The 25,662-nt window shown below is 41.6% G+C and overlaps 2 protein-coding genes and 1 long non-coding RNA gene across 4 annotated transcripts; 2 read left to right on the plus strand and 1 right to left on the minus strand.

Annotated features, from left to right (window-relative positions):
- The first annotated feature begins 297 nt into the window (after positions 1 to 297).
- On the plus strand, positions 298 to 1,634 carry LOC134216934 (pyrimidine-specific ribonucleoside hydrolase RihA-like). Of its 2 annotated transcripts, none has more exons than XM_062695698.1 (2): positions 298 to 527; positions 592 to 1,634. In XM_062695698.1, the coding sequence occupies exon 2, from the start codon at positions 668 to 670 to the stop codon at positions 1,625 to 1,627; it is 960 nt and encodes a 319-aa protein (XP_062551682.1). In that variant the 5' UTR covers positions 298 to 527; positions 592 to 667; the 3' UTR covers positions 1,628 to 1,634. The 2 variants fall into 2 exon arrangements, with proteins under 2 accessions (XP_062551682.1, XP_062551689.1); XM_062695705.1 differs by having other exon boundaries at positions 298 to 523.
- Positions 1,635 to 1,647: 13 nt separating this feature from the next.
- LOC134216952 (UPF0184 protein AAEL002161) lies at positions 1,648 to 2,447 on the minus strand. The gene is made up of 2 exons (XM_062695714.1): positions 2,209 to 2,447; positions 1,648 to 2,144 (listed from the first exon to the last, which is right to left on the minus strand). Exons 1-2 carry the CDS (start codon positions 2,342 to 2,344, stop codon positions 1,921 to 1,923), a joined length of 360 nt encoding a protein of 119 aa, XP_062551698.1. The 5' UTR covers positions 2,345 to 2,447; the 3' UTR covers positions 1,648 to 1,920.
- Positions 2,448 to 11,042: 8,595 nt separating this feature from the next.
- Positions 11,043 to 25,530, plus strand: LOC134216963 (uncharacterized). The gene is made up of 4 exons (XR_009980890.1): positions 11,043 to 11,100; positions 11,190 to 11,587; positions 25,193 to 25,346; positions 25,405 to 25,530. It is a non-coding gene; the product is annotated as an uncharacterized LOC134216963 (long non-coding RNA).
- Positions 25,531 to 25,662: the final 132 nt, after the last annotated feature.

Raw genomic sequence — 25,662 nt, forward strand, 5'->3', positions numbered from 1 at the left:
GTATAACGTTGTAACATTGATAGTCGAATAAAACATAAGTTAAGACGTATAATTTTCGAGTAATTATTCGTGTACATCACACTTTCCATAAATAATTACCATCATATGTGATATTTCAACGGGATCTTATTGGGAATTCTGAAACGGCACACAATCAATGCAAATAGATTGCCAGGTAATATTTGCACATTTAGCACAGGTGATGCATCACAATCATGTATATACCTATATGCGCTATAAGATGCAATCAATTGACCACAAGATTAGACAAGTATTTCTCCCCAAGAAAGAACATCATTAGGATGTTATACAAATACATATTATAGACGATAATCATATTTTTGCTAACCAAAGTGCCATGTAGCTATATTGTGTTAAACAATTCGCAGCCTTTGAAGTCATTCCTGTTTTGATTAGCAGTTAGAAGTGATAAGATGAGACGCGCCTTCAAAGTTTGCCTTTTTGAGCAAGTTATTTCACATAATTTATGTAACAAGATGGAACACGTTGGGTAGAGATCAACGTAGGTAACACAAACAAAGCAGTGTGAGTGCGTCCATTCAGATATCGCTAAACCATTCCATCACACAGCTCTCCGCTTCAGTTTGAAACCATCCCTGTGCGCCGACACTTCGGTCTCGGGAATTTCGCACGATCTACAGTAAACATGTCACCACCCAGGAAAGTGATCGTCGACGTCGATGTCGGCACGGATGATGCTTGGGCGTTACTGCTGCTGCTGAAGTGCGAAAAGAAGTTCAATCTCAAGGTTGAGGCGATCACTTGTACGCACGGGAATACCGATGTGCACAACGCAGCGCGGAACGTTCTGCGAGTCTTGGCCGCCATCGGGCGAACAGATGTTCCGGTCTACAAAGGAGCGATTGAGCCCTTGATAACACCTGTCCCGGAGGGAGATCGTCATTTTCACGGGTTGGATGGTTTTGGCGATTTAAATTTAGATGTTCCAGATGAAACGATCATACAGTCAGAGCACGCGGTGAATGAGTTGGCACGCAGAATTAACGCGGATCCGGGAAATATTTCGCTGATACTGTTGGGACCGCTGACAAATCTTGCTTTGTGTTTGAAAATGTACCCACAGGTGCGACAAAATATCAAGGATCTATTCGTGATGGGTGGCAACCGAAACGGGGTAGGCAATGTGACAAAATGTGCGGAATTCAACTTTTGGGCCGACCCAGAAGCTGCACACATCATATTCAACAGCCTTGTCTGTCCGATTACGCTTCTGCCATGGGAAACGTGCGTTACCGAGCATCGAGAATTGGAAATGACCTGGCGGATGGACGTGGTCGGTAGGACAACCAACAAGGCTGTGCTGATGCTGAATCAAGCGGAAAAGAAATGCTATGGCGATTGGGACAGGTGGATGCCCTGCGATGCGTTCGTTGCGGCTGTTTTTATCAAGCCAGAAATTGTTGTTCATGCGGAAAATTGGCACGTGGATATCGAACTGGCGGGAACTTTAACCAGAGGTCAAGCCGTACTGGACCATCGGAAGAAATCCAAAGAAAACACCAGAATTGTGGACAAAATTGATACGCAGTATTTCAAGGATTTGATTATGTATGCAGCTGATCACAATGTTGAAGATCAATTATGATTAGTTTGTAATAAAAATGATTTACTAATAACAAATATGTATTTATTTACACAACAATCACTAAACATACATTTTAAATTATATTATCGATCTTAATGAATTTATTGCCGATAATCCAACAACTGAGTCGAAAATTACTTTTTTTTTCCTGAAATTGTTCTTAAGAATCTGATCAAAGTTTTTTGTTAAAACGATCTCAGTACTGGCATCTAACATCTCAGAACCAATAACTGTTGGACCTTCGGCAGTCGCAAAATACTTCATTACAAGCAGGAATGAATCGTATCGAAGGCTCAATGCTCCATGGCGTCTCCGGCGGCGGCTTCCGGTTCAGATCCGGCACCGTCTCCGTTGCCTCCACTGGACCGTTTGGCGTTCTCCTCCTGCATCGATTGACGAATTTCGCGATTGGATTGCAGTAAGCTCAGTAACTGCTCCTTCAGATCGTCGTTCCGTTGCTCGATCGCATCCAGAGCCGAATTGAGCGAATCCAGGTACGAGTTTACCGAGTCGAAGTCTACAACACAAGAGAATTACGCCAGGATCAAACAATAATATTGTATGCTGGTATAAGTTTATACCATCCAGGGATACATCGATTTCCTCATCATCGTATTCTTCTTCTGATAACGTCGCCTGCTGGTCATCTCCACTGCCACTGGACTGCTCCTCTGTCGGGCTCTGCTTGAGTTTGTTTTCCTTCGGATTAGGAGTCATTTCGGAGTTCGGCTGTTCCAGTTTAGCACAATCAGAGGGAAACTTAATCGTTTGGTTCGTCACCTGACCGTCACATTACCAAAATAGATTTTGTTTTGTTTTGGTCTTCCTTCTGTGTGTGTATGTATGAGTGTGTTTTGACAGAAGTTTGTATCATATAATGAGCTTTTTTGACAGCTTGTTTGTTTGTGTTGAGGAATCAACCCCTATACACACGCTCAAGCATGTTCGTCAAACATCGACTCCGCCCCCAGGATATGAGACAAGTTTTGACAAACCGAGTTGAACAACTTGGTTCGTGAAACAGCTCTACACCACGGAACTGACTCTTGTATTCCTACATACTCGATTAAATCTCTCGATGGCTCCGTTCGCTTGTCGATTAGCAGTGGCGTTCAAATCATGCTTTATATCATAAGAATCAGCAAATAATCTGAACTCCTCACTAGTAAAAGAAGTACCCCTATCAGATACGATCCTCCGTGGTACGGAATACCGACGAAAATAGTTTTCCAGGCATTTCAGTACTTCCCCAGAACTAGTACTCTTCGTTGCATACAGCTTGATGTATGTTGTGAATGCATCTATCACTGCAAAAATATGCTTATTTCGCCTCGAAGTCATCTGCAACGGTCCCAAGTGATCAATATGGATTGTGTCGAACTGCTCTGTTCCTTTGTCAATATTCTTCAACCCATTTCGTGTCTAACTTGCTTCTTAGTGTATATTATACACTTCAGGCAATTTCCTACGAGTTGCTTCGCTTTGTCGTTCATTTTCGGGAACCAGTATTGACGCCTGAGGTATTCCAACATTTTGGTACTCCCGAAATGTCCCATTTTCTTGTGTTCCTCAAATAGCAAACTAAGCTCCATCTCTGAAGGTACATAGAAAAGCAATTTGGAACCATCTTTCCTATACACCAAGCCGTCCCTTAATTCGAACAACTTGTTTTCACGTTGCTCAAGATCGGTCCGAATTTTCTCTATTTGTGCATCTCGAAGCTGACTTGCGATGAAAGCTGTTGACAATGAATCGCGCTCTTCCACAATACCAACCATATGACATCGACTTAACGCATCTACGTGATGCATTTCATTACTTTCACGATGTTTCATATCAAAATTGTAGTTCGACAAAAATATAGACCAACGCAATCTTGGGATTAATATCTTTTTTGTTAAGGGTTTGTACCAGCGAGTTACAATCGGTGATGAGGTCAAAACTATCGAGACCATATAAGTAAACATGAAACCTCTGCAAACAATACACAACCGCCAGAGTCTCTAGCTCAAAACTGTGGAGCCTTGATTCAGATTCAGAGGCTCTTTTGCTAAAGTACATCACAGGGTGCATACTCCCTCCTTGTGCTTCTTGCAACAGAATACTTCCGAATCCCAATGCACTTGCACTTGCAGCTCCGTCCTCGCTGTAGGCGAATAGATCGCAAGTACTGATTGACTCATTAATTTATCTTTCAATTCTAGGAACGACTTCAAACAGGCATCGTCGAATGAAAAATTGTTTTGCTTAACAATCTGATACAACGGATGAGCTATGGTCGAATAATTCTGAATAAATTTACGAAAATATGATGGCAATCCAATGAACCTTTGCACCTCAATGATGTTTCTTGGTACCGGAAAATCCTCAACGGCGTGATCATGGCTCTGGCTTGGACGCACTCCATGCTGGTCCACATCGTATCCCAAATATGTCACATTAGTTTTAAAAATTTGACATTTCGAAGTTTGTAGCTCCAGTTTATTTTCGCTCATTTTCGTTAACACTTCCTGAAGAATTTGAATATGCTGTAGCTATCATTACATCATCCATGTAAACCACTATTTTGCCTTTACGAATGAGATCCTTGAAGATTAAGTTAATGAAACGCATGAACATCGCCGGAGAATTACACCGACTCAGGGCTGCCCAACGTACGGCCCGCGGGCCGGATGCGGCCCTCGGCTCCATTTTTTGTGGCCCGCGGCATGTAAGAAAAATTACCTAATGATCGGCCCGCCAGCTTTTCCACCTGGCTCCAGAAGTTTTGTTATTATTCATTATTCAATATGTAAGTTTTATATCAAAGCTCGCGCTGCAAAACAATTCATTTAAATGTGAAACGAAAAATAATAGTTTGCATAATTAGAAATGATTGCATAAGTGACCCCAAGAAATGAAAAGTTGATGTAGAACATCGCGTTGAAAAAAGAAAAGCCGGTTTACTTAATTTGTCCGGAAAGTTTTGCTATACTGAAGGAATAAAATCTGAATCCAAGCCTTCTATGAAATATGATATTTAAAAGGACTCAGGTAGGAAACAAAAGTTGATAGAATTTCAAAGGTTTCAATTCAAATTTATATTTATTGATTCAAATTAATGGTACAATGGATTATAGAAGCAACAAACTCTTTTCACTCGAGCTAATACGAGCTAATTGGCAAAACGGATGATTTTTTCCAGGACGGAGAAATTGTTAAGGAATGCATTTCGGTTGTTGTTGACATCGTGTGTCCTTGAGCTTGAGCTTGATTGACTGCTCGTAGTTGCTATTCCATTATGACCAGATCAGCTGTTCTTGCACAGGGAACCAACAGATGTTTGCTTGGGACTATCTTCAATGTACAAGTACTGGTGATCTCATTTGTTAGGTCATACTGGCGCCTGCCACGTCAGAATGCAAGTCAATGTAGGGAATGGGGAGGAAATGATGATGCAATCACTCGCCAACTGCAAGCCGAATATACCTCTGCACTTGCCACGAGTTCATGCGGAATTTGTTGGAATTTTGGGTTAGGTTCCGAGAGGCAGAGGTCCGTCTTGGTTAACGAGCTGCTAATGTGGATAGGAGAAGGCAACTGATGGAATTTCTAATTGGATGTAGGAAACGAGCTATTGTTCATTTCCAATTCTAGCAAATTACTGTAAGAATACTCAAGTTGAAGGTATAGGAATAGTAATGGAAACGGTAGGGAAGTCAATTTCCAGTTCTAGCGATTGCTAGAACATGTGAAATATAGAGAAAGATACAAAGTAGGAGAATGGAACGGACCTGGGATTGAACTCATGGCCTCCTGCGTATGAGGCAGAAGCAGTAGCCATATGACTACCAAGCCCGCTGTTGACATCCACTCTGAAAAATCTTCACGTCATATTTACCTGAAAACAAATGTGGTTCTCATCCACCATACTTTTCACGTAAGAGTGACCTGAATGACATGTAACCTGAACAAAGTTTAGCTTCGTTGAGTTACGTGATTTATCCGGTGCATCTGACTGGATTTTCCAGTACTAATGACGTGAAGTTTGAAAGTAGTTACGTGTTTAATCAGGTGAACCTTACGTGAATTCTACGTACCGGTTACGTGAACTTTTAGTGAAAGCTACATGAAATCAGGCAACCACTACATGGTTTGAAATATATTGCAAAAATGTTTTTTTTTAATACAAAATAATACAAAATAAGTTAGTGACGCCCGCAGCCGTAAAACGGAGACCTCTTCGCATGTTGATGTGTTGAAATGCATTTGATGCAGAACGATATTTTTATCATTAGACAGAGAATGCTGTCATTCGGCCATTGCGCTTCGAAGTTATCGCAAAAACACTGTTGGAGAACAAATCAAAGTTACTGACGAATATCGAATGGAATTTATCAGATTTGTTGAGAAATTATGAAACTAGTTTCTTTCTAGGAAATTGCTGCTATTTCCGCTGTAAAATCATTCAAAAAGTAGTCCACCCTTGGAAGACTAAAATCTGGAATAACATTTCAAATTAACGCTATCGAAAAACTGTAATTTCTATCTTCATGTAGCTTCGTCTTCTTCCATATCACTACGAATCTTATAAATTTCATCCGACTTCCGTTGATATTTTTTTCAAAATCCCCGCCTAGTTGCACCTGAAATATCGCTTACTTCTGCGAAGCCTAAATATGTTTAGGTTATATGTCATTCATTCGTAAGTGAGTGTCAAGTCAATCTCACGTGAAAAGTATGGTGGATGAGAACCATATTTGTTTTCAGGTAAATCTGACGTGAAGATTGTTTACAATGCTATTTTTCCGCAAATACCGAAGCTGCAATCACACGAACACAATCTCACTTAAATTGTTTACGAGTACATACAAACATATTCACCATGATTTTTAGTACAAGTTACGTGAATTTCAGGAGAACATTACTAACGTCACGTAACAATCGTCGTTTGTTCAAGACAGATCAGTTACGTGATTTTTCACGTGAATATGACGTGATGATTTTTTAGAGTGTCGTGTGTCCTATACACGGACATTTGGAAATACCCATTATATGGGTGAAGAGTACCCATTATTTGATTCGATATGGAGTTGTCAAAAATTGGGCCTTTTAATGACATCATAAAATGGGTAAATTAACCACAATATATACATTGGCTTCTAACAATGATAATGGGTAAACATTACCCGTGAAATATTTGTTCAGTGCCGCTGTCATTTTTTACAAAGAAGTTTGTAATTATAATGTTTTCAACGAATTACGTGGATATAGTGCTTTGTTTAAAGTCGGTGAGATCCGGAAATGGAGCTGGCCGGAAAGCTGGATATCCATGATGTAAAAAAAACACAGTGCGGTATAATTTGGTTGACCCAAAAAGTAAGTTTTTCTATTCGCATACAACAGTAGATTTTTCAATAGAATTTAATTGATTCATTACAGTGCAATTCAGTTCTGCAGTTCTGTTCAGAGTTCGTGCTTAAATACTACCCCGTACAAGGAACCATGGTATTGGAACTGGTGCTCGAAGAATCGAATTTCGTGAATTCTTACGAGGGAAAAAATACCACGGGACTGACACTTGTATACCTCCACCACAGTTCATTTCGTAGCCAACATAGAAAATTCCGCACTGACAGCCATAAGAAAAATCATGGGAAAGAAAGAGATAGGTGCGTTCCACACTGACAGTTCCATAAACGACAAGCAGAAGAAACGAGACTGCATCTAAACTACAAAAACACAACCAAAACATCAGACCCCTGAAAAATACCACTTGCAGACGGAGAAGGCGGAAGCGGAGATCGTTTCCTGAAAGGCTTGGTCAAATGTTTCGAAAAACAACAATAAATTGCAAAAACTTGTTTCTGGTGTTCTTTAATTGCAATCGTGTTCTTATCATACAATCTGAGCTTATTTGAATACATAAATTTATACATGTAACATAACCTCAAATTCACATAAATGAAAAATGGGGCAAATTTACCCATCTTGTCAATGAAATTCAAGAGCAAAAATTACCCATTATTTGAAGTTCAGGGGGAATACTCATTAATGAGTAAATCGAGTTTACTCATTTAATGAGTTATGCCGCTTTTCTTCAAAATGGGTACGAAAATACCCATTAATGGGTACTTGAGAGCTTCCGTGTAGAAAAAGTCTCCTTCAGTAGCATTAGCTTGCGCGGAACACGGTGAAGAGTAAAAGTTCTCGCAGAAGATTTGAAAGCTACGTAACGGAAATACCCGTCGCTTCATATTCTACTCTCTCTCAAGCGATAAAAATACCGTCGTGAAAAACGTGGCAGTCTTCATGGTCATTTTTGAATGACAGAGAAATTGGCAGCTTTATTTCCAACTAACAGAGAAAACCTGAGGGCTGTTAAGACCTGTGAATAGATTAATTTAATATTCAAAATGGATCCCTAATTTAACGGCGAATACAAAATAAACAAAAAAGATTGTTTTAACTCAACTGAATCGTGTTTAGTTTTTCTAGAAAAAGAAAAAAAAACAATGTTTTTTTTAATAAATATTTAAAAAGTTATGTACAAAATATTTTCTGGCCCGCCAGCAAGTGTGAATTCTAAAAATTGGCCCGTGGCTTGAAAAGGTTGGGCAGGCCTGGGCTAAATGGAACACGAGTAAACTAAAATTGTTCCATGTATGTGACGAAAGATGTGTAATTTTACTACCTTCGTCAATGGGAATGTGGAAAAGCCCACTTCGTAGATCAAGTGTGGAAAAGTACTTCTTTCCTTGCAACTTATCGATGTGGTCTTCTATCAATGGCATAGAAAACCTGTCTTTAACCACCAGTTTGTTCAGTGAGCGAAAATCGACACACATCCTATTTTCCCCATTCTTCTTTTTAACTAGCAAAATTCGACTCGCGTACGGAACTTTCCTTTATAACTCCCTTTGCGAGAAGGTATTCGATGATTACTTCAACACTTGCCCGTTCACTGTAAGACAATCGCCGTGGAGTGTAACTGAAAGGCTCCTCTTTTTGCAAAATAATTTTCATTTTAAGACTTGTTCTTTGTCGCACAACACACAACATTGAAAATTAAAAAAACGATTTAGTCAATTTATTCGACACAGTGCTCACTTTAAATTACTTCATTCCTTTTCGATGTTTCGATGTATCACTAAAGTTGGTGACATTTTAATTTTCTGAGAAACAGTTCGTGCCACAAGATTCGTCCTCTTTTGTAGTACTTGTTTTACCTTCCCATCCTAGTGGTTGCCTAAATCCGTTATTGTTCCAGTCCTTGGCATTCTCGTTGTTGTCAAAGAAGCATCAAACTATTTAAAGACTCTATGACCAGCGCTTACATGAAAACAAGAGATTTTTAGCAAGATTTCGAATCGAAAGACCAAAATTTCAATAGCGGCTGCACACAATTGATTTTCAAACCTGCTCTTCCTTCGACACCATTTTCCATTAAGTACTTGTAATACTAATAAATAAAATAATTTCTGATAGTACAGACATACGTTCATCACTCTACGAAATATTTCACTCGTTTATGAGGTATTTCAAAAGTTATACTCGTGTCCAGATTTGTCGCGAACAAGCCTTATAGCACACTTTTGGATTTGGCAGTCGAAAAGCATCAATGTAGCAATCCTTCAGAGCACGTTTAACTTCATAGATTGCGTCAGATGATGTTCCGCTATCTCCGATATCGAATTGGTCCACTTCCCAATCGGCATTATCATCCAGATATCGAATACTCATTATCGACTTCAACCAACCGTCATGGTCAATAGTTTTGTTTTCATGAAACGCCAGACATGATCCCTACAACCACATTTTCCCATCATAAATGGCCTTTAGACCATTACTGGTAACAAAATTTCTACCTATTAGCAAAGGAGCCTTCATAGTCTTATCGGATACTACTCGGAAATAGCATGGAAAATTATCACTCTCCACTACTAACTTTTCGTAAAAGACACCTTTGAATAATATCTCAGAATTGTTGAATCCAACGTATCTCTCCTTAAAACTGACTTCTTTCGTCGCTATCCCTGCATCCCTAACAACCGAATCATGAATTAGCGTTATTGGTGACCCTGTATCTATCAAACCTGCTGTTTGTACTTCAATGTCGTTTACATAAACAGTGAAAGTTGTTAGGTCCCTACCTTCATCGATTACAGCAACTCCAATCTCCTTCGATGGTCCGGCCAGTGATACCGGCGTCGGTTGACGCATGACCGCTCCTGTTTCTGCTTTCCTGTTACTCGCACCGCGTAGTCGGCAATCTCGAGCGAAATGTCCTCTGTTATTGCAATAGTTGCACCGAATGTCTTTTGAAAAATTCTCCTTTCAAACGAGACTGCATGGTAGTATTGTTCAATCCCCGTACAACATATGTCACAATGGCACTTGTTGACATTTTAGCCGGCTTTTCAATCTCCATCATAGGGTAGATATACATTTCGTATTGCATATCCTTAGACCGAACAAACTTTTGCATATCGAAATGGATTTTCGCCTCATTAACGTGGTTGTTCACCTCATTAACCACCGTTGTCTTAAAATCGTCCCAGATATCTCCACGATGCGCATCATACCAAACTTTCACCGTTCCTTCCAGTCGACTTATGGCGTACGTCATTGTTGCTAAATCCGACCAGGCATACATTCCTTGAAAATTGTCCAGTCGTTCAACCCAATCCTCGCAATCACCTGGTCCATCGTGTGGTGCAATTAGTGCCTTGACTAGATCCATATTGAGCAATACTTCCGGTTGACGTCTCCGGATAATTTCATTTCGGAGCGACTTTAACTCATCGTCTTTGATATCCTCTTCATCATTTTCGTCATTCTCCACTTTCGTCATCAAAGGAGTTTCCTATAGAAACTTTTTTCGATTCTTCCGAACCATTTTTACTTATTTTCCGCTGATCCCACTTCTGAACTTTAGTAAAACAAGTTGAGTTCAGTTCCGCAGCATTTGCTTTATTGAAGCTTGAAACCTAACTGGCTCGCGAGGCTGCCCAGAAACGGAAGTTACGTCTACAATTCATCTGCAAGAAATTTATATTCTAGGTTATACATATCAAGACATTTTGACGTTTCTTTTGCTACACTGACAATATTCTACACGCTCATGCTAATGGTTTTACATGTGAATTTTCACTAATTGAGAAGCATGGCAGAGTAACGTGTAAATCCAGTGCCAACTGTCAAAACATGAATCGTTCGATACAATCGACCAACACTAAGAACTAAAATGAAAAACACGTTAGAATGAAAAGGAATGCTGTCGTAGCATATGACGTCGAAATTCTTGCCCGCATTATTCTTACCTTTTTAAACAATTAAGCTTAGTACGCAGATCTCAAGGAAAATGCTCAAGGAAAATTTGATATAATTACCGAAGTAATGTTGATGGAAGGACGACGTAATTGAACAAGTAGGCGAAAAATAAAGCATTTTCTGTGTTCATTCGTTAGTGAGTTTGACAAAATGTCATGTAGGTAATTGTAAATAACAAATTTAAGGCAAAAATATATTTCACACCAAGGTTCTTACATCATTCATCTTATTTCATACATTACTTTTACAGATGGTACTGTAATAAATGCGGCAATGCGGAATGCTAAATGCCATCCAGAAAGGATTCTCAAAAGCAGATTTATTACCATGTGCATTGACTATACAACTTCTGTGGGACTACAGCCGGATATTCGAGCACGAGATTGGGATAATTGATAAGCCTTATATAGACCTTGCTTCGAAATAGTTATTATTTTTAATTTGGTTTTCTTTTTTTATAGTTTGGTCCAGCTGACAAACAATTGTGATTTTTTTCAGAGGAGAGAAATTTTTCGACGGAAATTTCAAAGTGTCGTGTTAAATTTCGACCGCTTTTTGAATCAAATTGAATTGAATCTTTTCACAAAACGGAACACGCGTCCATATGATGGAATGACTCTAAAGTTAAAATTTAGTAATGAGTATTAAGTAAGTGAGTATGAAAAAAAACAATATTGCATTCTAGTACTTTTTCACTATTTTCTATGTTCTGTATCAATCGATTCTAACCATAATCAGACTACGAGGCTCTACATTATTCAGTGGAAATTTGATTTGTGAACTATGACATCAAGATATTCTATCAGTTGTGCTTTGAACACCCTGTTACCTTCTATATTTTAAACTTAAGGGGTATTCCGACCACAAGCTTTAATAATTGATAAAGTATATCTCAATATGGAACGTCATGATACGTTATTATTACTCGTATTGCTAAGAACCTGTCGAAGCCTGTATAAGAACTAGACATATTTGAAATTGTTAGATTCTTAAACAAAAATTGTTAGGCATTGTTAAAAAGTTTGCAAAATTGTAAGGTCTTATACAATATTTGCAAAAGAATCTAACAATTTCGCATATTCCTAGTTCTTATACAGGCTTTGACAGGTTCTTAGTAGAATTGTTAGAAATTCTTTAAATTAAAAATTTAAAACTGTAGTGTTGGTCGACAATATGAGCTTAATACATTATTTTACACATTTTATATTGTTGCTTCTTCTTAATTATACTTAGAACTTTTTTTTTTTAACCAGTTCATTTATTTTGTAGGCTCAGTCGTGTGTGACACTTTGCGGAGCCGCAATTCTCAAGTATGATATATTTACATGGTATATCATCTTATCTTAACAGTTAGTTGGGAGGGGACATAGACCATAATACTCGTGGCGACTCAAGGTTAGAAAAACTTAATACAGGACGGACGGGGTAGGGATTTGGGTTTAGGTTATTTCAGCTGCTCATCCGGGCGTTTGACGTTGAACGTTGAAAACGGTTTTGCGTGGCGTCGTGCTCGATTTTGGTTCGTCAGGGAGCATCTTCCGGATGGCCAGAGCTTCGGGGTACATGGTACAGAGAAACAGAATCGGACAAGAAAAAAAACTGAGAAAGAGAAGAATATAGGCATTAAACTTTGATGTCAGCCAAGCAAAGGAAGGCATAGATGGCCTGCATATATATCACATCGCGATCTCCCAAAACACCTCTTATATCCCGGAAGGGTTGTTTACCTCGGGCCACAAGGGTATCCAATAGTTGCTCTCTGGAGGCGTCATTTTCCGAGCAATACCAAACTACGTGATCGATGTCATCGTAACCGGCTCCGCACCTACATAGGTTGCTATCGACCAGGTTTATTCTGTAGAGATGTGTGTTTAGTGAATAGTGATTGGACATAAGTCTCGACATCGTGCGAATGAAGCCTCGACTTAAGTCCTCACCTCTGAACCACGCTCGCGCAGAAACTTTAGGAACTATGGAAAATAGCCACCGTCCAAGTTCATTGTGTGACCAAATCATTTGCCAATTTTGAAGAGTACTCTGACGGACTAATGGGAAAAACTCATTATTCGAGATTTGTCTATCATAAACTTCACCTTCCTGTGCGCCCACCTTTGCTAGCGAGTCCGCCTTCTCATTGCCATAGATTAGGCAATGGGATGGGACCCATACAAAGGTAATCTTGAATGATCTTTCGACCAAATCACACATCTGCTCTCTTATAGTTGTAAGAAAGTAAGATGCGTGCTTAACAGGTTTCATCGACCGGAGTGCCTCGATAGAACTAAGACTATCCGAGAAGATGAAATAATGGTCTACGGGCTGATCGGAAATTATCCCCAAAGCGAAATTAATTGCTGCCAGCTCAGCAACATAAACCGAACACGGTTCTTGAAGTTTTCGGAAGGTGGTTGAACTTACGTTGAAAACACCGAAGCCAGTGGATCCGTTAATGCGAGAACCATCAGTGAAATATCTGTTATTGCAATTGACATGTTCATATTTTTCAGAAAAATGGAAGGGATAGATATTTGTCGAAGATGATCTGGTATTCCTTGAATAGCGTGTTTCATGGACAGATCGTATTCAATTGAGGAACTGTCGTTGACGGTGAAGTGAACTCGAGGTGGATTATAACATGGAAGACAGAGATCTGACGATATGTAGTTGAGATAGACTCGCAGGTATCTTGAACGATGAGCCAGTTCAAGCATATTATCGAAGTTTTCTAATACAAGTGTGTTACTTGTTCCACATTTGATCAGTATTCTGAGTGAGAGCTCCCAGTAACGGTGCTTTAAAGGAGTGACTCCAGCAAGCACCTCCAGGCTCATGTTATGCGTTGAATGCATACAGCCAAGTGCAATACGCAAACAACGATATTGAATTCGTTCCAATTTGATTAGGTGGCAATCAGCTGCTGAGAGGAAGCAGAAAGAGCCATACTCTAAAACAGAGAGAATAGTCGTTTTATATAGTTTGATGAGGTCTTCCGGGTGAGCGCCCCACCAAGTTCCGGAGATAGAACGGAGAAAATGGATCCTTTTTCGGCATTTCTGTAACAAATAATCAATATGTGTTTTCCAGGTACACTTGGAATCAAACCAGACCCCAAGGTATTTAGAAGATAAAGATTGGTTTATGTCATCTTTCAACAGCTTTAGTTTCAGTTGAGCTGGGTACCGCTTCTTAGTAAACACTACCAATTGAGTTTTTTGCGGAGAGAACTCGATCCCTAAATGTCTGGCCCAAACAGTCAGGTTATTTAGGGAATTTTGCAATGGTCTTTGCAGGACATTTGCACATGAACCTCTTAGGGAGATCACGGCATCATCTGCAAGTTGTCTAAGCGTGCATTGTCCTTCCAAACAATTGTCAATATCTTTAACATAGAAATTGTAAAGGGACTTAAACATGAACCTTGGGGAAGGCCCATGTAGCTATTTCTGGAAGTTGTCAGAGTGCCGAGAGTAAAGTTCATATGTTTTACTGACAACAAATTGTACAAGAAATTATTCAAAATAACGGGTAATCCACTACTGTGCAGATTTTCCGACAGTACTTCTATGGAAACAGAATCAAAAGCGCCCTTAATATCCAAGAAAACTGAAGCCAGTTGCTCCTTGTGCGCATAGGCCAGCTGTATATCTGAAGAGAGCAACGCTAGACAATCATTTGTTCCTTTACCTTTTCGAAAACCGAATTGAGTATTTGACAGTAATGCATTTTGCTCGACCCAATGGTCAATTCTTGAAAGGATCATTTTCTCCAATAATTTCCTCATGCACGATAGCATGGCAATCGGTCGGTATGAATTGTGATTAGACGCTGGTTTCCCAGGCTTTTGAATAGCTATTACTTTGACCTGTCGCCATTCAGGTGGCACAATGTTGTACTCCATGAAACAGTTGTACAGGTTGAGTAATCGTCTTTTGCGACATCTGGGAGATTTTTAGAAGATTGAATTTGATGTTATCGCATCCCGGAGCAGAGTTATTCGATGAAAGAAGAGACATAGAAAGTTCCAGCATTGAGAATGGTCCACCCAAAGAACCGGGATCAGTGATTGATTCTCGAAATAGCGGTTCTGCTGGTACGGAATCTGGACAGACCTTTTTTGCGAAGTTGAATATCCATCGATTGGAGTATTCTTCACTCTCGTTGGTGGAAATGCGGTTCCGCATGTTGCGGGCCGTTTTCCAAAGTGTTGTCATTGAGGTTTCTCGTGATAGTCCCTCAACAAAACGTCGCCAGTAGCTACGTTTTTTAGCCTTGAGAAGATTTTTGAGCTTTCTTTCAAGCCTCAAATACTCTTCGAAAAGCTCAGACCTTCCGTGTTTACGGAAAGCCTTGAAAGCATCAGATTTCTCAGAATACAACTTAGTACATTCATCATCCCATCCAGGAGTGGCTGGTCTTCTTATGACAGATGTACTTGAAACGCGTCGTTTCTGAGCTTCTAGTGCGCTTTTATGAATCAATTCGGTAAGGAATCGATACTCATCCAGTGGAGGAAGAATATCAGTTGATTCAATATCAATTTTTACCGCCGATGCAAATTTTGCCAGTCAATGTTTTTCGTGAGGTCGAAAGGAACATTAACTGGCACTGATCGTTGATAGCCGCTTTTGATTGTGGTGACTATCGGCATGTGGTCACTACCATGGGGATCTTGGATTACCTTCCACGTGCAATCTAATGATAGTGAATTAGAGCATAAAGACAGATCTATTCGACTTTCCTGACCTTGAGGTCCTATTCGAGTTACTTCGCCTGTGTTCAAAATATTCAAGTTGAAATCGTCGCACAAATCATAGAAAATAGGCGCTCTGTTATCGTCTCTAGTTTCGCCCCATGCAATACCGTGTGCATTCATATCACCCAGAATTAAAACTGGGGATGATAAAAGAGAGACTGCGCTCCAAAGATGCCGACGATTAAGTGGGGCATTTGGGGGAATATACACTGAAGCTATGCAAAGGTCTTTATTCTTTACATTTACTTGGCAAGCGACGATTTCTAAATCATTAACAGTCGGAATGGGAATTCTGTAGAAAGTGTGACATTTTTTGATTCCCAAAAGAACGCCACCATAATGATCATTCCGATCTTGGCGAATAATGTTAAAATCGTGGAAGTTGATTTCATCTTCAGAAGAAAGCCATGTTTCACAGAGTGCAAATATATCGCAATCGGAGTTGCGAATTAAAAACTTAAACACGTCCAATTTATGTTTCAGACTGTGACAGTTCCACTGCAGCACAGTGATTGTATCTTGTATGGCCGTATTATCCATCGAAAGATACAAGTCCTGCAAGAAGGGGCCATGAAACAGTCAATTGCTTCAAATAACTTTCAACTGTTGGAATAAAGAGGTCAATGATTGGCCTCAATGAATTCGGAATATTGAATAAGTTCAAAATACGATCCACAAGGTCCTTAAAGGATATCAATCCTCGCTTGGACGAGATTCTTTTCTTGGAAGTGCGAGTAGCAGCTTTCTGCTCAGAGATATTCCTTGACTGATGTTTCTTTGTAACATCACTTTTAGGCAATGGCGGGAATGTCTTACTGCAACATGGGTCAAAAGGAGCAGTACAGACAGGCTGCTTCGGAATTTTAAATAATCCCCCATTACCATCAGATTTAGGCAAGCTTCTAGGGATGATTTTTGTTTTCTTGCGGCGCAATCCCGGGGAAGACAGTTTCTTCCTCTTTTCGGGTACGTGTACCTCCGCAGAATCATCCATATCGGCTACGTCAGAGTCCGATTCGTCTATAGAAATGACATGACAAAAATCACTTACTTGAACGGCAGCTGAAATAGCAGCCGATGCGTTGGCAGTTGCGGATGTGTCTTGCGACTTCACCATTTCTGCATACGACTGCTTAGAGCGCTGTACTAACGAACGCTTAACTTTTTGGGTGCGCTTTTGTACACCGGGCATTCTTAGAACCATGGGAGGGTCCATGCCACAATAAGCGCACTTTGTAACTTGTTGTTGGCAGGACTCCTCCCTATGCTTTTCAAAACATTTGCCACAACGGGGCTTGTTGTCGCAAAACTCGGCAGTGTGCCCCAACTGTTTGCAGTTGGTACAATTGAAAACTCTGGGTACAAAAAGACGCACCGGAAACAACATATTTTCGATATCTACATATTTTGGGAGTATCGAACCGGCAAACGTTACCCGTAGCGAACCTGACTTCGAATATACTTTTTTACCATCTACCATAGCTGCTGAATGCAATTCCTTGCAGTCCAGAATATCCACGGTAGACTGCAGGGCATTCTTTAAACGGCCTTTTCCTGCAAGTACATCCTTGCAAGTCAGGCTCGCTGCGGTAATTACGCCTTCAATCTCGACCTCCCGCGAGGGGACGTAAACCAAATATTCAACATTATAGTTCTGGTCTTTTGCGATAGCATTTGCATCCTGGTATGTAGGTGCGGTTACACGTAGTTTGTTCCGATTGATCTGATGAAAATCAGTTTTCGGAAAACGACGCGTCAAGTCACGTTTGATTCCTAAGAAATCAATACTTTTCACTTTCTGCCGAAAGTAAACAACCCAGGGACCAGGTGATGTGGCCTGGTAAAATCGCGTGCGAACGACATTGTCTTTGGGAGGCGTTTCGCCTCCACTCACTTCGTCCATGTATCAAAGATAAAAAAAAATTAAAAAAAATTTATTTAAGAAAAAAATATTTTTTTGGACCAGGCTAATGCCCACTCTTTCTGCACTGTCCGATTCTTTCTGTCGAGAAAAAAGTGTACCCAACTCCACCGCATGCAAACAATACAAAGCGAATAGGTACTTATCCGTTTTGTTGCTGCCTTTGTAGGTGCCTACGAACGTCGTCGTACGGGGATGGATGATGCTCTGTCCGAATGCTGATATTCACGGCGCTGTAATGATTACCGGTTGGTAATTTACCAATTACAGCCCGCTTCCTTCTGGTCGCCAGGTATTCACCTTGCGAAACTTCGGTGCCGGTGCGGTGGCAAAGTAAACTTAAAAAGCACTTGATCTAGTTCGCGTGAAGAGATCCAAACTAAATGCGTCTGACTCGTTCCGATGCGACACAGGGAATGATACTTAGAACTTACGTAGATCATTATATTCACCGCTGTTCACTGAGTAGATGATGTATATGACGTGTATACGCAGATAGCAAAATTCACTGAAACTTACACTAAAAACTATTTACGCGCTGTTTATTTTTCATTATTTTTTTGTCAATGAAAGCTGTAGGTTTCTAGAATAAGACCATGAGGTGATTCATTGAGGTTCTCAATCTCAATCTGGCACTTAATTTTCTAGTATCGTTCTAAAAAATTGCTTGCGAATATGTGTTCTAATGATCCCAACTATATTTGCTATCTTGTATGCGTCATTTCTTGGAAATTTAACCCTTGAGGGGTCATTGAAGGCCTTCTGGAAGATCCGGAACATCCGTAAAAGAGACCAATTGTAAGAGTTCATCCCAGAGCTTTGCGATTTTTTCGTAACCATTCATTCTGGCAAATTGTGGGTGCAATCAATAGTAAATGTCTTCTGCGACTTTCAAATACCCCAGAAATGATTCTCCGGAAGATCCGGAACATCCGTAAAAAGGCCAATTTCAAAAGTTTTTCCCAGAGCTTCGCGATGTTTTCGTAATTATCAAATCTGGCAAATTTTTGGTGCAAATCAATACTGAAGTCTTCAGTGACCTCTAAATGCCCCAGGAATGATCATCCGGATATTCCGGAAAATACGTAAAAGTGGCCAATTCCAAAAATTCATCCCAGAGCTTCCCCCTTTTCTTCGAAACCATTCATACCGGCGAATTGTGTATGTAATCAATAGTGAAAGTGCTCTGAGACCAAATGCTTCCAAAACGGTTAAAAATGCTTCTAAAACAGTTCATACAAGAGATTCGCATTATTTCGTAATCATCCATCCTGACGAGTTTTGGATGCAATCAATAGTGAAAGAAAAATATATATAGCTCTTATAGTGGAATGTATTCAACCGTCAGACAATAGTGAAAGTTTTCCTGGAACATACGTTGAAGGGGCCAGTTTCAAAAATGCATCCCAGAGTTTCGCGATGCTTTCATACCGGCGAAACGTCTGTGCAATCAATAGTGAAAGTCTATTGTGATCCGAAATGACCACACATACAGTCCTCAGGAAATCCGAAACATCCGTAAAATAGGTTAATCCTAAAAGTTCATCCTAAAGCTGCGCATTCATAATGGCAATCCCTTCGAAAGTTCATCAAGTAATTCCTCGGAAAGTTCCTAAAGACATACATCTAGAAGCTCTTCCGCATATTCATCCGGAAGTTTTTTAAATTTATTTTTCTTCTCCTACTTCTTCTTCTCCCGGGAGCTCCTCCGATAGTTCCTCCAGAATAGAATAGAATTCCTCCAGAAGTTCCTCCGGAAGTTCTTCCGGGAGTTCATCCGGCAATTCCTCCGACATTCCTTTGGAATTGAATACGCGATGCTCTGAGATAAACTTTTGGACTTGACCACTTTTATGGATGATCCGGATCTTCCGGAAAGCCATTTCGGGAGCATTTGGTGGTCACAGAAGACTTTCACTATTGATTGCACCAAGAATTTGCCAGGATGGATTCCTACGAAAAAATCGGTATGAACTTTTGGAATTGGTCACTGTCCTCCGGAGTCTTCCAGAGAGCCGTTTCGGGAGCATTTTAGGGTCACAGGAGACATTCACTATTGACTGCATTTATAATTCGCCAGAATGGATTGCTACGCAAAAATCGCAAAACTCTGTGAAGAACTTTTTAGAATTGGCCACATTTACGGATGTTCCAGATCTTCCGATGGACCGTTTCTGGGACATTTGGGCGTCACGGAAGACTTTCACTATTGATTGCACCCACAATTCGCATGCCAGAAGACATTCACTATTGGCTGCATCCATAATTCGCCAGGATGGATTGCTGCGAAAAAATCGCGAAGCTGTGGGATGAGCTTTTGGAATTGGCCATTTTACGGATGTTCCGGTTCTTCTGGAGAACTATTTCTGGGGAATTTGAAGGTCGCAGAAGACATTTATTTTTGATTGCAGCCACAATTTGCCAGAATGAATGGTTACGAAACAATTGCATAGCTCTGGGATTATTTTTTGTAATTAGCCTCGTTTATAGATGTTCCGGATCTTCCGGATACCCGTTTCTGGAGCATTTGGAGGTCATAAAAGACTTTTACTATTGATTGCACCCACAATTTGCCAGAATGGATGGTTACAAAAAAATCTCGAAGCTCTGGGATGAACTTTTAGAATTGGCCAGATTTTTATCTCATTACGTTACAAAGTTACAGCGTTGTTTTGGGTGTGCTTGGATCGAAATGGACCTCAATGCACTAGGAAGGTTAAGCAGAAAAGTTTCGTATATTTTTACTGAAGTTTTATATAGTTCTTGCCAAAAATACACATTTCCAATCACATTTCATCTACTTCCAAGTACTTCTTATTCTTCTCTTCTTCATTGGCATTACATATCCCATGTTGTGTGCATTACATGGCGGCGTCATGCCGTTAGTGAACGGCGGCGGCGGCGACGGTGGCGGCGGCGGCGCGGCGTGCACCGGTTTCAAACGCTAAAATTTCCCGGGAGTTTCTTCAAAAGTTCAACAACGAATTCATCAGGAATTCCTCCAGATATTCCTCCGGAAGTTCCTCCAGATATTCCTCCGGAAGTTATTCCAAGAATACCTTCGGAAGTTCTTCCAGGAATTCCTCCGAAAGTTCTTCCAGTTTCCAGAAGTTCCTCCAGGAATTCCTCCGGAAGTTCCTCCAGGAATTCCTCCGGAAGTTCCTCCAGGAATTCCTCCGGAAGTTCCTCCAGGAATTCCTCCGGAAGTTCCTCCTGGAATTCCTCCGGAAGTTCCTCCTGGAATTCCTCCGGAAGTTCCTCCTGGAATTCCTCCGGAAGTTCCTCCTGGAATTCCTCCGGAAGTTCCTCCTGGAATTCCTCCGGAAGTTCCTCCTGGAATTCCTCCGGAAGTTCCTCCTGGAATTCCTCCGGAAGTTCCTCCAGGAATTCCTCCGGAAGTTCCTCCAGGAATTCCTCCAGAAGTTCCTTCAGGAATTCCTCCGGAAGTTTCTTCAGGAATTCCTCCGGAAGTTCCTTCAGAAATTCCTCCGGAAGTTCCTTCAGGAATTCCTCCGGAAGTTCCTTCAGGAGTTCCTCCAGGAAATCCTCCGGAAGTTCCTTCAGGAATTCCCCAGGAAGTTCCTCAAGGATTTTTTTCCGAAAGCTCTTCCAGGAATTCCTTCAGAAAATCCTCCAGGAATTCCTCCGGAAGTTTCTCCAGGAATTCCTCCAGAAGTTCCACCAGGAATTCCTTCGGAAGCTCCTCCAGTAATTCCTCCGGAACCACCTCCAGTAATTCCTCCGGAACCACCTCCAGGCATGCTTTCGGAAGTTCATCCAGGTTTTCCTCCGGAAGTTCCTCCAGAAATTCCTCCGGAGATTCCTTCAGGAAATTTTCTGGAAGCTCCTCCAGGAATGCTTTCGGAAGCTCCTCTGGGAATTCCTCCGGAAACACCTCCAGAAATTCCTCCGGAAGCTCCCCCTGAAATTCCTCCGGAAGCTCCTCCGAGAATGCCTTCGGAAGCTCCTCCAGGAATGGCTTCGGAAGCTCCTCCAGGAATGCCTTCGGAAGCTCCTCCAGGAGCTCCTACGGAAACTCCTCCAGAAATTCCTCCGGAAGCTCCTCCAGGAATTCCTCCGGGAGCTCCTCCAGGAATTCCTCCGTAAGCTCCTCCAGGAATTCATCTGGAAATTTTTCCAGGAATTCCCCTGGAAGTTTTTCAAGGACGGAAGCATCTCCAGGAATTCCTCCGGAAGAAGCTTCCCGAAGAATTCCTGGGTGACCGGAGAAAATATTGAAGGAACTTCAGGAGGAATTCCTGAAGCTGAAGGAACTTCTGGAGAACACCTGAAGCAGCTTACGGAGGAACTCTTACAAAAAACTTCCGAAGAAATTCTTGAAGAAGCTTTCTGAAAAATTGCTGGAGGAGTTTGAATGGATTCTGTTAGGAGTTCCGTGAAGAATTCTTGGAGAAACATTCGGAGGAATTCGTGGAGAAACTTCTCAAATAATTTTTGGAGGAACTTCTTGGGGTTTTTAGAAGAAGTTCTGAAATAAACGTCCTGAGGAATTGCTGGATAAATTTTGATGGATTTTTTTAGGATTTTGGGAAGAACTCTTGAAGAAACATTCTGAGGAATTCCTGGAAGAACTTCCGGAGTAATTCCTGGAGGAACTTCCGGAGGAATTCCTAGAGGAACTTCCGGAGGAATTCCTAGAAGAACTTCCGGAGGAATTCCTAGAGGAACTTCCGGAGGAATTCCTAGTGGAACTTCCGGAGGAATTCCTGGAGGAACTTCCGGAGGAATTCCTAGAGGAACTTCCGGAGGAATTCCTAGAGGAACTTCCGGAGGAATTCCTAGAGGAACTTCCGGAGGAATTCCTAGAGGAACTTCCGGAGGAATTCCTAGAGGAACTTCCGGAGGAATTCCTAGAGGAACTTCCGGAGGAATTCCTAGAGGAACTTCCGGAGGAATTCCTAGAGGAACTTCCGGAGGAATTCCTAGAGGAACTTCCGGAGGAATTCCTAGAGGAACTTCCGGAGGAATTCCTAGAGGAACTTCCGGAGGAATTCCTAGAGGAACTTCCGGAGGAATTCCTAGAGGAACTTCCGGAGGAATTCCTAGAGGAACTTCCGGAGGAATTCCTAGAGGAACTTCCGGAGGAATTCCTAGAGGAACTTCCGGAGGAATTCCTAGAGGAACTTCCGGAGGAATTCCTAGAGGAACTTCCGGAGGAATTCCTAGAGGAACTTCCGGAGGAATTCCTAGAGGAACTTCCGGAGGAATTCCTAGAGGAACTTCCGGAGGAATTCCTAGAGGAACTTCCGGAGGAATTCCTAGAGGAACTTCCGGAGGAATTCCTAGAGGAACTTCCGGAGGAATTCCTAGAGGAACTTCCGGAGGAATTCCTAGAGGAACTTCCGGAGGAATTCCTAGAGGAGCTTCCGGAGGAATTCCTAGAGGAACTTCCGGAGGAATTCCTAGAGGAACTTCCGGAGGAATTCCTAGAGGAACTTCCGGAGGAATTCCTAGAGGAACTTCCGGAGGAATTCCTAGAGGAACTTCCGGAGGAATTCCTAGAGGAACTTCCGGAGGAATTCCTAGAGGAACTTCCGGAGGAATTCCTAGAGGAACTTCCGGAGGAATTCCTAGAGGAACTTCCGGAGGAATTCCTAGAGGAACTTCCGGAGGAATTCCTAGAGGAACTTCCGGAGGAATTCCTAGAGGAACTTCCGAAGGAATTTCTGGAGGAACTTCCGGAGGACTTCCGGGGGAATTCCTGGAGGAACTTCCTGAGGAATTCCTGGACGAACTTCCTGAGGAATTCCTGGAGAAACTTCCGGAGGAATTCCTGGAAGAACTTCCGGAGGAATTCCTGGAGGAACTTCCGGAGGAATTCCTGGAGGAACTTCCGGAGGAACTCCTGGAGGTACTACCGAAGGAATTCCTGGAGGAGCTTTCGAAGGTATTCCTGGATGAGCTTCCGGAGGAATTCCTAGAGGAACTTCCGGAGGAATTCCTAGAGGAACTTCCGGAGGAATTCCTAGAGGAACTTCCGGAGGAATTCCTAGAGGAACTTCCGGAGGAATTCCTAGAGGAACTTCCGGAGGAATTCCTAGAGGAACTTCCGGAGGAATTCCTAGAGGAACTTCCGGAGGAATTCCTAGAGGAACTTCCGGAGGAATTCTTAGAGGAACTTCCGGAGGAATTCCTAGAGGAACTTCCGGAGGAATTCCTAGAGGAACTTCCGGAGGAATTCCTAGAGGAACTTCCGGAGGAATTCCTAGAGGAACTTCCGGAGGAATTCCTAGAGGAACTTCCGGAGGAATTCCTAGAGGAACTTCCGGAGGAATTCCTAGAGGAACTTCCGAGGGAATTCCTAGAGGAGCTTCCGGAGGAATTCCTAGAGGAACTTCCGGAGGAATTCCTAGAGGAACTTCCGGAGGAATTCCTAGAGGAACTTCCGGAGGAATTCCTAGAGGAACTTCCGGAGGAATTCCTAGAGGAACTTCCGGAGGAATTCCTAGAGGAACTTCCGGAGGAATTCCTAGAGGAACTTCCGGAGGAATTCCTAGAGGAACTTCCGGAGGAATTCCTAGAGGAACTTCCGGAGGAATTCCTGGAGGAACTTCCGGAGGAATTCCTAGAGGAACTTCCTGAGGAATTCCTAGAGGAGCTTCCGGAGGAATTGCTAGAGGAACTTCCGGAGGAATTCCTAGAGGAACTTCCGGAGGAATTCCTAGAGGAACTTCCGGAGGAATTTCTGGAGGAACTTCCGGAGGACTTCCGGGGGAATTCCTGGAGGAACTTCCTGAGGAATTCCTGGACGAACTTCCTGAGGAATTCCTGGACGAACTTCCTGAGGAATTCCTGGAGAAACTTCCGGAGGAATTCCTGGAAGAACTTCCGGAGGAATTCCTGGAGGAACTTCCGGAGGAATTCCTGGAGGAACTTCCGGAGGAACTCCTGGAGGTACTACCGAAGGAATTCCTGGAGGAGCTTTCGAAGGTATTCCTGGATGAGCTTCCGGAGGAATTCCTGGAAGAGCTTCCGGTGAAGTTTCTGGAGGAACTTCCGATGAAATTCCTAGAGGAACTTCCGGAAAAAATCCTTGAGGAACTTCTTGGGGAATTCCTGGAGGAACTTCCGGAGGTATTCGTGGAGGAGTTTCCGGAGGTATTCGTGGAGGAGTTTCCGGAGGAATTATTGGAGGAGCTTCCGGCGGAATTCTTGGAGGAGCTTTCGAAGGCATTCCTGGAGGAGCTTCCGGTGGAATTTCTTGTGGATTTTCCAACGGATTTCCTGGAGAAAAGCCGTCAGGTTGGCTATTATTTTTGATAAGTATCACATGGAGACGAAACAAAACGGTTGAATCTAGAATGGCATCTTCACCGTAGGTGGGTTAATTTGGTCTTTTCAATACAGACTGGAGAAAAATTCGTTATCAAAAGCAGATACAACCACCGCCTACGGAAAAGTATTCAAAACATTTTTTATTCTTCATGCTTCTTTCTTTATGTTTTATTATTTATTCTTTATTCTTTATATTTATTTATTTTTTATTCTTTACTATTTATTATGTATTCCTTTTGCTTCATTCATCGTCTGGATTGTCCAATATTTGTTATACTCCCAGTTTCAGATTTTCCTGCTTTCAGCCTTTTATGGGACATCCGTTAAAAGTGCATGTGGAACAGAACTTCAATGCGTTTACAGAAACCTACAATATCATGGAGCGCAGCAAACAATTCCACATACGTCATCTGATGCATGTGAACTCAGATGTTATGGTTATTAAATGTTATGTACATGTTTCAGGGTTTCATTCATTGGCTTTGCTATTTGCAGGTGATGCAGCATATCGATTTATATACCTCAATGTAGGGATATTCGGAAGTGAAGGAGATTGTAATATATTGAGAATCGGTCAATGAAGCAAAATAATAAAATTATATATTGAAAAACTATATAAAAACATGCGGCAACTCAATTCGACACAGAACCAAAAAAAATGTACCGTATACCTACTTTTCGTTTGGTCTCAATCCGAAGAACTTCCGGTGCAGTGGGGGATGTAATGATAATAGGTTAAGTTGAGAACACTCA

This window comes from Armigeres subalbatus, chromosome 1, assembly GCF_024139115.2.
Source record: "Armigeres subalbatus isolate Guangzhou_Male chromosome 1, GZ_Asu_2, whole genome shotgun sequence".
Classification (NCBI taxonomy): Eukaryota; Metazoa; Arthropoda; class Insecta; order Diptera; family Culicidae; genus Armigeres; species Armigeres subalbatus.

Bases quoted from the DNA above. Each gene is read 5' to 3' on its own strand.
- LOC134216934 (XM_062695698.1), top strand. From the start codon at position 668: ATGTCACCACCCAGGAAAGTGATCGTCGACGTCGATGTCGGCACGGAT.
- LOC134216952 (XM_062695714.1), bottom strand. From the start codon at position 2,344: ATGACTCCTAATCCGAAGGAAAACAAACTCAAGCAGAGCCCGACAGAG. The intron at 2,145-2,208 runs GTATAAACTTAT...CTTGTGTTGTAG, and splicing joins AATCGATGTATCCCTGGATG to ACTTCGACTCGGTAAACTCG.